Raw genomic sequence first — 14216 nt, forward strand, 5'->3', positions numbered from 1 at the left:
AGTGGTAGATCACTCACGCTTTCTTACCAAGAGGCCTTGGATTCAATCCCAGCATCTCCAGGTTAAAAAGTCCCGAGTAATATAGTGAAGAAAGACTTTTCACTGAGATTCTGGAAGGCCTTGCCAAAAGTTATCTCAATAAATCTCCCTATGCTGGATGCCCAGAAAAATAATATCAGGAAGTGGTTGTCAGGCATTTTGGAGGCCATGATATCTAGAAAAGAGCTGTGGGTCAGCAGCAGAGTTCCTACTTTGCATGTAGAAGGCTCCAGGTTCAATTCCTAGCATCTCCAATTAGAAGGGGGAGGGAGAGTGAAGTGAAAGTCTTCGGCCTGGAACGTCTTGCTGCTAGTCTGAGTAGAGAACACTAGCCTTGAGAGCCCAACGACTGCACTCAGGGTAAGGCAACTTCACGAGTGTTATTGTGTTTGCCTTGGATTTGGAGGAGTTAGCCATGTTAGTCTGTACTTGCAAAATAGTAAAGAGTCTAGCAGCACCTTTAAGACTAACCAACTTTATTTATTTATTTAGTTGTTATTTAGTTAGTTGTTTGTTTATTTTATTACACTTCTAGACCACCCTCCCCGTCAGACAGGCCCAGGGCGGTGAGATGCATCTGATGAAGACAGCTGTGGTTCTCAAAAGCTTATGTTACAATAAAGATGGTTCGTCTTAAAGGTGTTTCCCTTGGTGGGTCATATGTATGGCTCTGTTGCAGGTTATGTTTCTTGCAACTAAAATAACAACAACAACATTCGATTTATATACCACCCTTCAGGACAACTTAATGCCCACTCAGAGCAGTTTACAAAGTATGTCATTATTATCCCCACAACAAAACACCCTGTGAGGTGAATGGGGCTGAGAGAGCTCCAGAGAAGTGTGACTAGCCCAAGGTCACCCAGCTGGCTTCAAGTGGAGGAGTGGGGAATCAAACCCAGCTCTCCAGATTAGAGTCCTGCACTCTTAACCACTACACCAAACTGGCAACACAAACTGACAACACATAAAAGTATGTGTTGTCAAATTAAAGCTGGCAGGATTCCATCACATTTGAATTCTAGGGGCACAAGACCATACCATAAATGCTGCCATACCATAAATGCTGCAGATAGAGTGGGCGAATGAATATTGCCCAGCTCTGCTGTACAGTATTGTTTTTAGTATCCATGCGATTAGGCTATACTTAAAGGTAAAAAAGGAGGACTATAGCAACCAATGGCTTTTAAAAATGTTTATTTGACATCTTTACAGAACACTATTCATCTCATTATAATAAGGCAGCACACACAGTACTGAGAAGCTCACAATAAAAAAACCCTTCAATTTTGCCCTTGAATTGGTTCAGAATACAGGTTCTATAGAATTAAACTGGTTGGTAACATTGGTTATGGAGCTGCTTTTTCAGAAAGAGGGAAAGAAACAAGCTAGAAGGGAAAAGCTACCACAGGTTCAGGAAAGAGGCTTTAAAGTTACTATTCACTTGAATAAGTTGGGGCGACAGCAGGGAAGTGACGTTGACCCAACCTACTGGAAACATTAAAAGAAACCACCACCACAAGGGCGAGAAACTTAAAAGACATACAGCATCTCCAACACTTTCAAACAATATCCTAATCACCCAAGGAAAACATTCAATTCTCTTGGCCACTGGGTCATTGCTGAAGAAGACAGTGTGTCAGAGAAAAAAGATTGCCCCTAACAGGCCTGGGTTCAAATTCTGCACTGTGTCATGGGAGCTTGCTGGATGAGCTCAGTCCAGTCATGCTCTCACTGTAACTTACCTCACAGGGTTGTTGTGAAGATAAAAGTGGGGGAAGGGAGAAAACAGCATGCTGACTTGAGCTATGTGGAAGAAGGGTGAAGTAAAAATGTAGCAGACAGATGTAGAACACCCTGACTGGGAGGGGACTGAAGCCCTTAAGTTCTCTGTGCTTGTTGGGTGTGAGGCTCAGGGCTGTCAGGTTTCCTTACCCTCCCAGCGGGGTGTGTGCAGGGGGGCACACTGGCACTTACCTGTATCATCTTCTCACCAGTGCTCCTGGCCTGGCTTGATGATGTCACTTCTGGGAGTGATATCATCGCACAGGCCCCCAAAAGTGCTCCTGGCTTCATGCCAGGCTGATTTGGGCCCCAAATGGGCCAAACTGGCCTTTCATGAAGCCTGGAAGCACTCCTGGGGCTTGCGCAATGACGTCCCTCCTGGGAATGATGTCATAGTGCCATGCTGGGCGCGCGCCCTGGGTGGCCTGTTCCCGTGCCTTTACCCCTGCCAGCCAAGTGAGTGGGGGTGGGGGAGGAGGCTGGGAGCGGGGAATCTCTCGACCCCACCAGGGGAACGGATGAGCCACTATGTCAAGCCCAGCGGTCTCTGCTCTGAAGCAGACAAGTGGACAGGAGGAGAAGAGCTTAACATGGAAGAGAGGTCTATCAGTGGCAACAAACCATGGAGACAGATCAAGATGGGTAGCCGGGTTTGTCTGTAGCAGTAGAAAAGAGCAAGAGCCCAGTAGCACCTATTAGACTAACCAAATTTGTGGCAGGGTATGAGCTTTCGTGAGCCACAGCTCACTTCTTCAGATACCTGGTGAGCGGCGGCATCATAAACCTGTCCCCCTCTATTGACTTCTGCCAGTGGTGCAGGCTTTTGTTTTTTTTTGCCATTTCCCCACTACCTGTTTTTGCCCTCCTCCCTGGTTGTTATGTGTCTCTCTCTCTATTTTAAACGCTGCTTTAATGTCTTGATGTTTTAGTATTGGAACATCTTGATGTTCACTGCCTTGGCGACTCTAGTTGGGTGGAAAGGCAGCATAGAAATATTTTAAATAAATAAAAATTAAACACACATATGCTGTCCTGAGCTGTGTGGAGTAAGGGTAGGAGAAAAACATGAGACAGACAGACAGAAGTGACATGATTTCTTGTTACGTGACTGGAATTGATGTCACGGCATCACATGATACCTAACACCACCCTCAAAATTTCCCAGAAATTGCCAGCCCTCCACGGGCAATCCTACGGGAACGCAACCTGAGGACTGTGTATCATGCACTTAGGGCCTCAGTAAATGAACTCATATTTTACATGCAGAATGTCCCAGGTTCAATCCATGACAAATGATGCTGAATACAGGTGTTAGGAATTATGATTTTCTGCCTAAAATCCTGGCTAATTGCAAACAGAGAGCAGGCAGTAATAAGCTAGACGGTCCAATGCACAGACAGAGCAGTTTTGTATGTCAAGGGCCCACCAGTTCTCTCCTGAAAATTACCTTCCTCCCTGCCAGAGAAGTGGCAGCCAGTCAGGCCTCCCAAACATGGGCAAGTACGGAATGAGAAGGTCAGGCTTGTAAAACTAAGTCAAAAGTAGACAGAAGAAACAAAGTTGTATTTTCCTGAAGATAAACTTAAGGCCTGGATCCAGACCGGCTGCAAAGACTTCAGACTGTGGAGTGTGATTTTTCAGCCTCCCACCTCCAACTGCAACAAAAATTGCCCCTCATGAGATGGAAGTCCTTGCAGCCCAGATCCGACCCAAAATAAAATAAACACATGACGACTAGCTGTATCACCTCTTAAGATTTTTTCCTCTCCCAGCAGCTGGGACTTGCATATCTGAAACTTCAAGAATCACATGGATGAAGAGGACTTTTTCATCCATAAGCAGGGGAAATAGTGATTCCGCACACGTTGGATAATGCACTTCCAATCCTCTTTATAGATCATTTGTAATGGATTTTTTGTGTGCAGAACAAAAAACCCACCTCAAACGATTGATAAAGTGCATTGAAAGTGCATTATCCAATGTGTGCGGAATCAATCGAAGTAAGGCCTGGAATCCAGCAGCAGGGAACCTGTTTTTGCATGTAAAGTCCCTGATTTAGGGTCTCCAGTATAAAAGCTAGGGAAAGCCTCTTGCAGTGCCACCCTGAGCAGAATTACACCCTTCTAAGCCCATTGACTTAAGCGGACTTGGAAGGGCCTAAGTCTGCTTAGGTTTGCACTACAGTGAAGAGCTGCAGATCAGTCAATACTGGCCTAACTGGTCTGATTCTGCATAAGGCAGTTCTTTACATGAATGCTAAGCAATTGTGGTTTTTCATTCCCTTCTGGAATCTATTTAAAGGAGTGCCACATGGAGTCAACAGATTTGTGATGTTTAGGCCCATGCACTGACAATCTGATACAGACCATCTGCTCAATAATATAGGCAGCGATTATCTAGCGACCAGCTTTTAAAGCCATCTCACGCTTGGTGCATACCACAGGCATCTGCAATGCACAAACACGGAGCAAGTTTGAGTTTCTGATGATGATGGAGAACCCTTTGAAGACAAGGGTCCAGAGACTCTAATAAAGGCCCAGAAGCTCAAAAAGGTCCAGCAAGGGTTAGACCACAAGCTGAAATCTGCCTGTGGTTGCTGCAAATGACGCTGTATTGCACTCTTCTATTCCTTTTTAAACTGCCGTGCCTGGCAGAGAACTATGCAAATTGAGACATGTGTAATTTGCATAATATAATCAAATTGTGTCCCCCCTCCCAAACACAATCTGGATTTTTTACACCTACTCTCACAATTGACGCCATGTGTTTTGCCAGGGGACAATCAGAAGAAACATGAGCTTGTCTCCTTTCTGTGGGAATCGCTTCTCCAGAGATATCTACAAATACCAAACAATTTTAATGTTTAGAAAGTTGTTTAGAAAGGTTAAAGCCTTCTAAGAAACTAATTTTTTTTAAAAAACCCTGAAATGATAAGATTCATTTTGGTTTCTGTTCTGTGAGTTGTTGAAGTAGGACACAAGTAGCTTGCACACAGGTTGAATGGGCACACTGCGGAAGCTCAAGCGGACCTCCCACTGAATGCACTGGGTTGGATTCCATGGAAGATCTCCATGTGCAAGAGTCCTTGTGTGAGCAGAAGCGTTAAAATTACTCTTCTTTATTAACTTGCACTAAATGAAAGCGATTGTACCCCCACCGTCTTTTCCCCATGCACAAGGCACAGCACAAGGTATTTTCTTCTGAAATCACTTCCAGTGTAAACAAGTGAACCATTTTGTCTATTTTACTTCATCCTGCCATTCTGAATGGAGACTCCAAATGGCTTACATCATTCTTCTCAACTCCATTTTTTCCCCCACAACCAACCCTGTTTGGTAGGTTAGGTTGAGAGTTTGTAACTGGCCCAAGGTCATCCAGTGAGCTTCCATGGCAGAGCAGGGAAATGAACTTGCGTCGGCCAGATCCTAGTCCACCATTCTATCCACTGCACCACACTGGCTCCCAACCATCTGTTGTAGATTCCAGTGCTCTAAACACACATTGTTATTTTGTTCATTATAGTAAATTGTTGTGTGCTGCGGTGGTTACACTACCTGTTTGCAGAGATGATACCAAAAGAACAAATCCTATAAATGTAATGGGTTGGATCCTATGAACTGCCAGTGGGATGCACTCATAACTTAGGGCTGATTTCGGAACTCTTGAACATCCTCAGACACAAGATTTTGTGTTAGTCTTTGACCAAAAATGGGGAATGGCTTGTGTTGCAGCTTGAACAATGCCTTGCAAGAAAGGGCAAATTTAGACAAAATGAACTCTTCTAGTAAAAACAGCCCTTATACTATCAAGAGAATCCAACTCACTTCTCCATGTATACAAAGAACTGGCTTAGCCCTCCTCAATCAGTTGATTATTCACAGCATCTTTCATTCACGATCAGTAAAATATTTACACATACAGCACCAGAAAAAGTGTGAAAGAACTTATGACCTATAAGAAAGCAGTGTTCTTTCTTAGCAGTTAAATTAAAATTCACAATTAAAGTTTGCTGTGACATTCCAAAACAATCTGTTTCAGTTTTCTTGATGCGTCTTTGCCCTTACATTCTAAGACATCTATTTATTTATTTGGCATATTTTTATCCTGCCTTTTTAAAGCCTTGTTCTATACATTATACTGTAAACTGTGTGTTGTTGGAGAAAACCAGTGGGTTGGATCTTGCCAGCTTTTTCACTTAGGGCCAAGCTACACATGACGAATGACACTTGAACGGCAAGTGTATTTCTCCCTGTTCACTTGCCCTCCACTCAATCCACTTGCCGTTCAAGTGTCATTCGTCATGTGTAGCTTGGCCCTGAATCTCTCTTTTATTTCCCCTCCTTTCCACTTTGCACATCCCTTGTCCATGCAACTCCCTTGATTCCCAACTTAAGAGTTTTTGATGGTCAAAGGGGAAACACTTCCCCTTTTTACCAGTGGAAATGTTGCTCAGATCCCGCAAAATGAAACTACAAATGGGAAAGGCCGCCACAATTTGTGATCTAACTCGCTGAACACAGCCCACGATTGATAAAACCACCTTTCAGAAGCATGACAAAATGCCCGGGTTTTCCGCTTGTTTGGGACTGTGAAAACAGGAAGTCCAGCGTTTGGCTTAGCGGCTCGCACTAGAACGTTGCAGTCTCAACTACTAAAAATTTTATTTTATATTTGCACTCAGTCATTTTTATAGCAAAGCAATTAAAATGTTTTATAACTAATGTGGTGGGGGGGGGAATCAATGGAAGTGAAACTGTCCAAAGAAAGTCAGCAATGATAGACTTCGCAGGCATCATTTACCAGATACGTCTATGGGCTTAGAAGGGTGTAACTCCGCTTAGGATAGCATCTTAGCAGTGCAATCCTACGAAGAGTTACACCAGTCAAAGACCATTGGTTTCAATGGCCTTCGACTGGAGCAACTCTGCACAGGATCGCACTGCAAGTCACTTAGCTCACAGGTATGAGTACGCCAGAGCACCTGCATGCAGTCAGTCGCAGAGAAGTGTACAGAGCACTGGTGCAGAACTAACTCCATTTGCTCTCTCCCACCAACTGTCCTAATTCACACTCAGCTCAACTTCCTGGTTTCTTCACCTGAACGTTAGTGCATCATTTAAGAGGCACTAACAAGCTGGTGATTAGGTTGGATAAAAGTCTCACAATCCTCTTGCAGCTTTCTCCTCCATTATCACAGCCTATTTAAGCTGTTTTCCCATATCTATGTAGCTGAGTTTGTCTGTAGCAGTAGAAGAGAGCAAGAGTCCAGTAGCACCTATAAGAATAACAAAATTTGTGGCAAGGTATGAGCTGTCTTGAGTCACAGCTCACTTCTTCAGAGCTGTGACTCATTGTGACAGCTCATACCCCACCACAAATTTTGTTAGTCTTATAGGTGCTACTGGACTCTTGCTCTCTTCTACTTCCCATATCTGTATTTGCCAATAGAAGGCTCGCTAGTTTCCTGTTAAATTTTCCAAGCATTAGGAGCGTGCACGTGCCTACTGCACAAATTTCTGAAATTGTGCTGTTCTAGCTAACTTCCCAGTCCTGCAGAAATCTCTCCTCCCCCACCTTGCATCAAAATAAGGTTCAAGATACAGAAATGTGACTGCACAAATCCAACATTATTTAAGCATTGTATCTCCAAAAGTAGACCCCCAAGAGGAAGTATCGTGTAAAAAGATGGATACTAAGACAAACTCAAATGGGGAAGCGTAATAAAGGTGCATATATGCTTTGAGTTCTGACTGCAGAACCTTCTTCTATACAGTTAGCCGATCTATGCATTCGGAAGTTTCAGGCAGCGCTCCTTTCACAGGCAAGTGTTTTAGTACAAGGTTATCTCCCTGCCTATGAGGGAATGAGGGATTGATGCAGGAGGACTTTGCAGTGGGCAACGCTTCCTTGCAATATGGCACAGACTGTAAAAGAACTTACCATGCAACCCTTCTGAGTGTGTAGCTTGAGTTTCAATTTCATTTGTTTCCCACCAATTGGAATTGTCAGATATCAATCCATGCAGGAACGCGTACAAAAGGATGGCTGACTCCAGACTCTGCCACTTGAAAATCCATCCATGCCTGATGTATCCCTCGATGAACCACTATCAAGTGCAGGATAAAACCCTTACGATTGAAACCATGGGAGTAAGTTGCTGGCACACACCACTGAAGGAAAACTCACGGGGAAAGCATAAGATGGCTACGGCAGCATGACTGCAAGCAACTCCCAGGAAAATGCAGCCACTGCAGTCATTGCTTTGTGGCTGTTTGTGGCACCTGCTTGAAACCAGCAGATGCACCTGGAGAACCTTGGAGCAGGCCCTGCTCATGAGGAGGCCGCTGCATCTGCCATAAGGAACAATTTTAAGTGGACTTTAAAATAATCTTCCTGTAGTGGACGTAAGGCATGCGCTGTCCCAAACTGCCTTCTTTAGAATTTGGAACTGGACATTGCAGGGCACCCAAGTGCTCTTGCTGCCGCCGCTGCAATCGCTCTCAGATCTTTACCAGGAATGTAACTTCTGGTGGGCTTCGATGTGCTCTTATGAACACAACGTGTGTTTTGCGGAGGGAATATATTATTTTGGTTTAACTTGCAATTATTATTTAAGTCGCCTTGAGCCAAGAGGAAAGGCAGGGTGTAAATATTTTATTTAATTAATAAATAGGTCTCCAAAGGGGGTAGACATCATGGGCATATCAGGTAAACACACAAGGAAACTTAACCACGACTGACACTTTCTGTATGTTCCAGGGAGCAATATGGAGGGAATGACCTCCCTGACCCAGGTACATGTGTACCAGATGTTCTACTCCTGTCTTTGGTCACAGGTCAAGGGGGTGGGCAGGCTGTCCATCCACACATCTCATGGTTTCCAGGTTGGCCAAAAGACTAGCATTGCTTGCGTGTACCAGAACAAAGTTTGTACAGCCAAGCATGCTCCAGTTGTCGAAGGAGGAGGGGGGCAGTTACAAGAAAGAATACATAAAAGACAAATTGTTTCCCAGAAATATTCAGTCAGGATTTGGAAAGGCCCATTAGCACAAGTCGCCCTCCAAACATAAACTGAGATTTCAGCTTTAATTACTGTGAATGCTTTGAGAAGCTCAGCTCTGTTCCTAGCTAAGGCGGAGTTTTCAAGTCCAGGGCAAGGTTGTATAATAGTTAGAGAGCTGGATCTAGGAGACCCAGTTTCAAATCTCCACTTTGCCACAAAGCTCGCTGGGCAACTTTGGGCCAGTTCCCCTCTCTCAGCCCTTCCTTCCTTGCAGGGTGGTTGTGAGGATAAAATGGGGAGGGGGAAAACACATGTGCCACCCTGACATCCTTGGATGCACTAGAACAATGAACCATAGCTGAGCAGCACCAGCAAAAAAAGGTATGATTCCTCCACCATTCAGAAACAAATGTATCAAGGATTCTTATACGGGTAGATTGTGGCCAAGAATTGGCACACAGTATTAAAAGTAGAGAGCCAGTGTGGTGTAGGAATAGCGTGTCAGACTAAGATCTGGGAGACCCAGATTCAAATCCCTGCTCTGCCATGAAAGCTTGCCGGGTGACCTTGGCTCGGTCATACACACTCAGCCTAAACTACCTCGCAGGGTTGTTCTGAGGATAAAACAGGGGAGAGGAGAACAATGTAAGCCACTTTGGGCCCCCATTGGAGAGAAAGGCGAGGTATAAATTAAGTAAGTAAATAAAAGCCGCTCCGCATTCCAGGACCAGGGTCCCCAACCACAACCCAGCAATAGAGAGGGTAAGCTTCAACAAGCCATTGGCTGGCATCTTAACAATATCTCAGCAGGGGATTTTGCCAACAGGGTAACCGAAGGAAGAAGGGGGCATGTATTATGCACACACCTCCCCGCCATTCCAGTTTTGATGCAGATTGGCAGTTCTCTTATCCAGTCAACCAACAAATTGTGGTTACATGGGAAAGCATCATGTAGAAAGCATATGAAGCGTAGCCTGCCATGGCCCTTAACAACATCTGCCGGGAAGTTCTCCTGCGCCAGCATGGCTACTAAGAGGGAGGGGTGACTATGGGGCAATATCCTGGGTGTTGAAGTCATGCTGGACAAAGCACCACTACGGTCCCTTTATTTAAGAGGCAGAGAAAAGGGAACTATGATCTTGGGCTGGTTACTCTGTCTCTTGTGCAACCTACCTTACAGGGTTGTTGTAAGGACAAAAGGGGGTCTACAAACTTCCTTGACTTCCTTATAGAAAGAGTAAGAAATAAATGTGAAGGACTGGGGGAGGGAAGACATAGAAATAACTCATTATTAAGCTCTCCATGCTAACAGCAAGTCATGTGATTTGTTGGCAGACGATGTCTGGGTTGGTGTGGGGGATGGAAGAGGGCAGAGGGACTCTTGGCTTGGAGGACAGGGTGGCTGTTCGGGTAGCCTGTCTACAAGTCCCACTGAAATGGATTAGTTTACACTAATTGGCATAATAAGACAAGCCCTTACATTGACAAAATACTCAGCAACAACCCTTTGACTCATGACAGACTATCTCGAAGCAGCATGCATTCCTCGTGTGTTTTTCCAGTTTACAGAAGCCAAGCCCAATCTCTCCGTTGGAAACGGTTGTATGTATCTTTCCCCTACTTATGCAAACTGGAACTTTCTTCTTCCTGCCAAAAGCCCGAGTTCAGCATCTTTCTGAAGGACTGAAAGACTGTTTTGGTTGTGCGAATGTTGAGGAAGCAAGAAATACACAGGATGGTCTTTACATTATATTTTAAGGTGTGCCTTCAAAAAACACCTTTTTATACTCTTGGGTTTTTTTCTAAGGATGTTAGCCTGCCCTGAGGCTTTAGGGACAGGGGAGGTTAGAAATCGAATCAGTGAAATGCATTCTGTTTAGGTCCTTAAAGGATGCTAAGTTCAGCAAAGACAAACTAGCAGGCAAGGTCCAACAAACACCCCTGGCCAGCAGAGCAAAAAACACCCCCTCCGATGCAAACTAAATGCTCTCTGCAAATACCAAACGGCAGTCCTGATGACTGTTTCTTGGCCCCCCCCTTAGCACATTACCACATCATCTATTACTAACCTTTCACGTGGGCATACAGTTTTTAGTGTGGCAGTATTAAAGCTTTATATGAAGAGTGGGAGGAAAGGTGGGGGGAGAGAAATGAGCTAGGCAAAAATAATGCCATAGGGAGTATTTTAGCATACAAAAAGGAAGTTTGCAGAATTATTATTTACAACCCTTGGTTATATCTGTAATAAAAAGAAATACTTGCAATCCGGCACTCTGATGACAGTGGGGTGTCCACAGCTTTGAAAAGTTTCCTGACATTTTCAACCAGAGGGACAGCTGGCCATTAATATTCTAAGTGCCCCAAATGTCAGGCATTTCAGCTTCAAATGGAATCCTGAGCACACGGACCGAGGGCACAAATTCACATATGAATATTTATCACTGATCTCTGCGAAGGAGCCATCAGGGACGTACCACCAAAGTAAGAGTTTTTGCGTCACTTCAAAAGCTATGGCTTGCCATAATCAACTGTTAGTGGTACAGCCAGAAGAGTGCAACATCAAGGGATAGCTGGCATGCATGAATGAGTCAGGTAAAGGCACAGGAGGCAACTTTACTCATCTAGGTCTTGTTCACACACGCACGGCTTGAAATCTCTACCCCTTGATTACTGTCTACCTGGTATGTTGCAAGTTAAGGGGTGAGCCAACCCCACTGAAAATGACTGCATGGCAATGTTGAATGGCAGTATGGAAGTCTGATCTCTCTCTCTCTCATGGCCCATTCACACATGCAAGTCATCCGTCCATAACAGGGTCATCAAGTAGCCGCTGTGCAAATGTGACCCAACACTAAGCATGACAGATTTCAATGGAATCTGCTTCCAGGTAAGTTTAGGATTTTAGCCACAGAAAACACTGAGCTGACCCTTCTCTGTCAACGTGAATTCCAACCAGAGTGACTGTGTTACCAGGATATGTATCCCTTTCATTGTTTTACCCAAGAATACGGGTCTATATAATGAAAATACTCCATTTCGGGTTAGGAGACGATGCTCCTCGCCAGGTGCTGTGAACTACCTTAAGCATCATCTTTTTTGCTTAACGAACATGGTTTACCTCAACTTGTCTTGCCTTAGCATTACAGGCTTCCTAACTATCTATGGCGAGAGTGTCCTCCTCGACCAACGATAACTCCATATTATCATTTGTGGGGGATTTCATTCGGAAGCTGAAGGAGCCGTACAGTTTGGCCGATTCCTTGGAGGACGCAAACCTGTTCCTCCGGTAGAGTTCTCCTTTCCACATCGACATCATGAGCAGACAGGACAGCACCACACCCCCCAGGGTTAAAAGGCAGAGCCCAGCGATCACACACCTATCCAGGTGAGCCCCGATCTTGGCGCTCTCATTCTCCAGCCGCTCCATCTCCCTGGCCGCTACCGTGCTAGGGTCCACGGTCACATCTCTAGGAACCACGTAGGAAACAATCACTAACAAAATCCCACTGACCAGAAACAAGATGGCACTGATGAAGCCATAGTCTACAGAGCTCCCTCCAGCAGCTTCCGAGCCAGCGTCGTCCTCTTCCTCGGAGACTAACGAGGGGGGATCGTAGGGCCACTCCGAGGGCATCTCTCCACATGGATCAGAGTAGGGAAGGAGATCCTGGTCTTGGCAACAGCACTTATCAGCCAGACTTCTCCCATGATCTAGATTGTTGACATTTTCATCCACATGAGAGAAGGTGGTTTCCGATTCGCAGCAGCAGGCTCTCTTTCGGGCTGCCTCCTTTCCCTCTTTGGAGGGGCTGGGATAGCAGATGGTATCACCTGCTGTTGAGTGTTCCTGGGACAAGGACAATGTGGAGGTGAAGGGAACAGGGGCCTGCACCAGATCTGCTGCGGTTGTCTTTTGGGTGGCTTTCCAGTGTCGCACAGAACCCTCAGCAGCCACAGCTAATGTCCGAGTCTTCTCACTTTCGTCGGGCTGGCCTTGACACGGGAGAGTGTGCAAACTCCAATCCACGTCGTGGCACCGACCCGACTGCTTGCCCTCCTTGGAGAGGTGCAGGAGTTCCAGGCAAGCCATCGGAGCACCACTTGGAACACAGCAGGGGCTGCCACTGATGGATTCATCCGTCACCAAATTCTGCTGTCGCTGAATAACGGCGTGGCACTCGAAAGATCTCTTCTGCGCTCCGGCCACTGTTTTGCTGGGATTCTGTAAGCTGCAACCCAATTAAACAAATTCTCTCTGACATCTACTCTTTTCCAATCTGCAAATGAAAAAGGGGGTGGAGGAGAAAACACTTCATCATCATCATACCTTATTAGACAAAGGGACGTGTAGCAGAAACATGACTCCAGCCATTATTCTGATTTTTCTCTATGTGCCTCTGTGTGTATGTATGTGTGTGCATGCACATCAGAGGGGAGAGACGACAAACGTGATTATTTTAACCAAGCACTTAAAACCAAAATCCTCTTGCGGTTCTCAAATCTATTAGGCTCTCTAATCAACCTTTGACACTGCTATCCAATTATGAAAACAATCCGTCTGTAATTATAGCAAACACCCACATCCTTTCCACCCCAAGCCCTACAGAGGTGCAAAAACCTACGGAGTTTAAATTTCAAACAGCAAACTGAAGAACCAAAATGACAGAAACTCCAAATTCAAATCCATACTCTAATTAGGAAGGAGGCAGCAAATCCCTTGTAGTTCACTAATCCGGGATCTCTATTCTCTTGTGGAAAGCGGATAATCCCAGGAAGAGGAAAAGCAGCACTTGCCCAAAAGCAGATCTAGAGATCTGATTAAAAACCCTTGCCATGAAATGATGCCTCCAATTGATGAATAATTTTTTTTAAAAAAAAATTGTTTTCTTGGTGCAATTCATCACATGCAATAAATAAAACTTGGGGCAATTAAAAAAAATCAACCCAAGGAAAACGAATCCTGTTACTTTAAAAGAGAATTTTTTTAAAAAGCGGAGTTTTAAAAAATTAATTGCACGTTATCCATCATCTTGCTCTTATAAATCTGAGCCGCTGACTCGGTGAACGGAACTCCGATCTAAGAGGCGAAACCTCGGCTGCCGAAGAAACCCTCCTGGCGCGACGGGGGAAGCCTCTTCCCTTCTTTTTCCTTCCCAGGGTCGCGCTGCAAAGTGCGGGCAACCACAAGCGAGAGCGGCTGTGCCCGTCCCTGCAGCTTCACGTACCTTTTCCCGTCTGCTGGCAGCCCTCGTACGGACGCCCGCGGCCAAGCCGGCCAGCTCCGCCAAAGTCCCCCAAAGAAGCACTTGTAGCCCTCCACGCGTTGCTGCGCTCCGGCTTCCCTCGGGGCTGGGGCGGGTGGAGCGAGCGGGCGGGGCCGCTGGGGCGG

General features: G+C 45.4%; 1 protein-coding gene across 1 annotated transcript; it reads right to left on the reverse strand.

The window, feature by feature from the left end:
* Positions 1 to 11978: 11978 nt before the first annotated feature.
* On the reverse strand, positions 11979 to 12917 carry TMEM74 (transmembrane protein 74). Its single transcript, XM_054984470.1, has one exon. It carries the CDS (start codon positions 12915 to 12917, stop codon positions 11979 to 11981), a length of 939 nt encoding a protein of 312 aa, XP_054840445.1.
* Positions 12918 to 14216: the final 1299 nt, after the last annotated feature.

The sequence above is a fragment of the Eublepharis macularius genome, chromosome 7, assembly GCF_028583425.1.
Source record: "Eublepharis macularius isolate TG4126 chromosome 7, MPM_Emac_v1.0, whole genome shotgun sequence".
Classification (NCBI taxonomy): domain Eukaryota; kingdom Metazoa; phylum Chordata; class Lepidosauria; order Squamata; family Eublepharidae; genus Eublepharis; species Eublepharis macularius.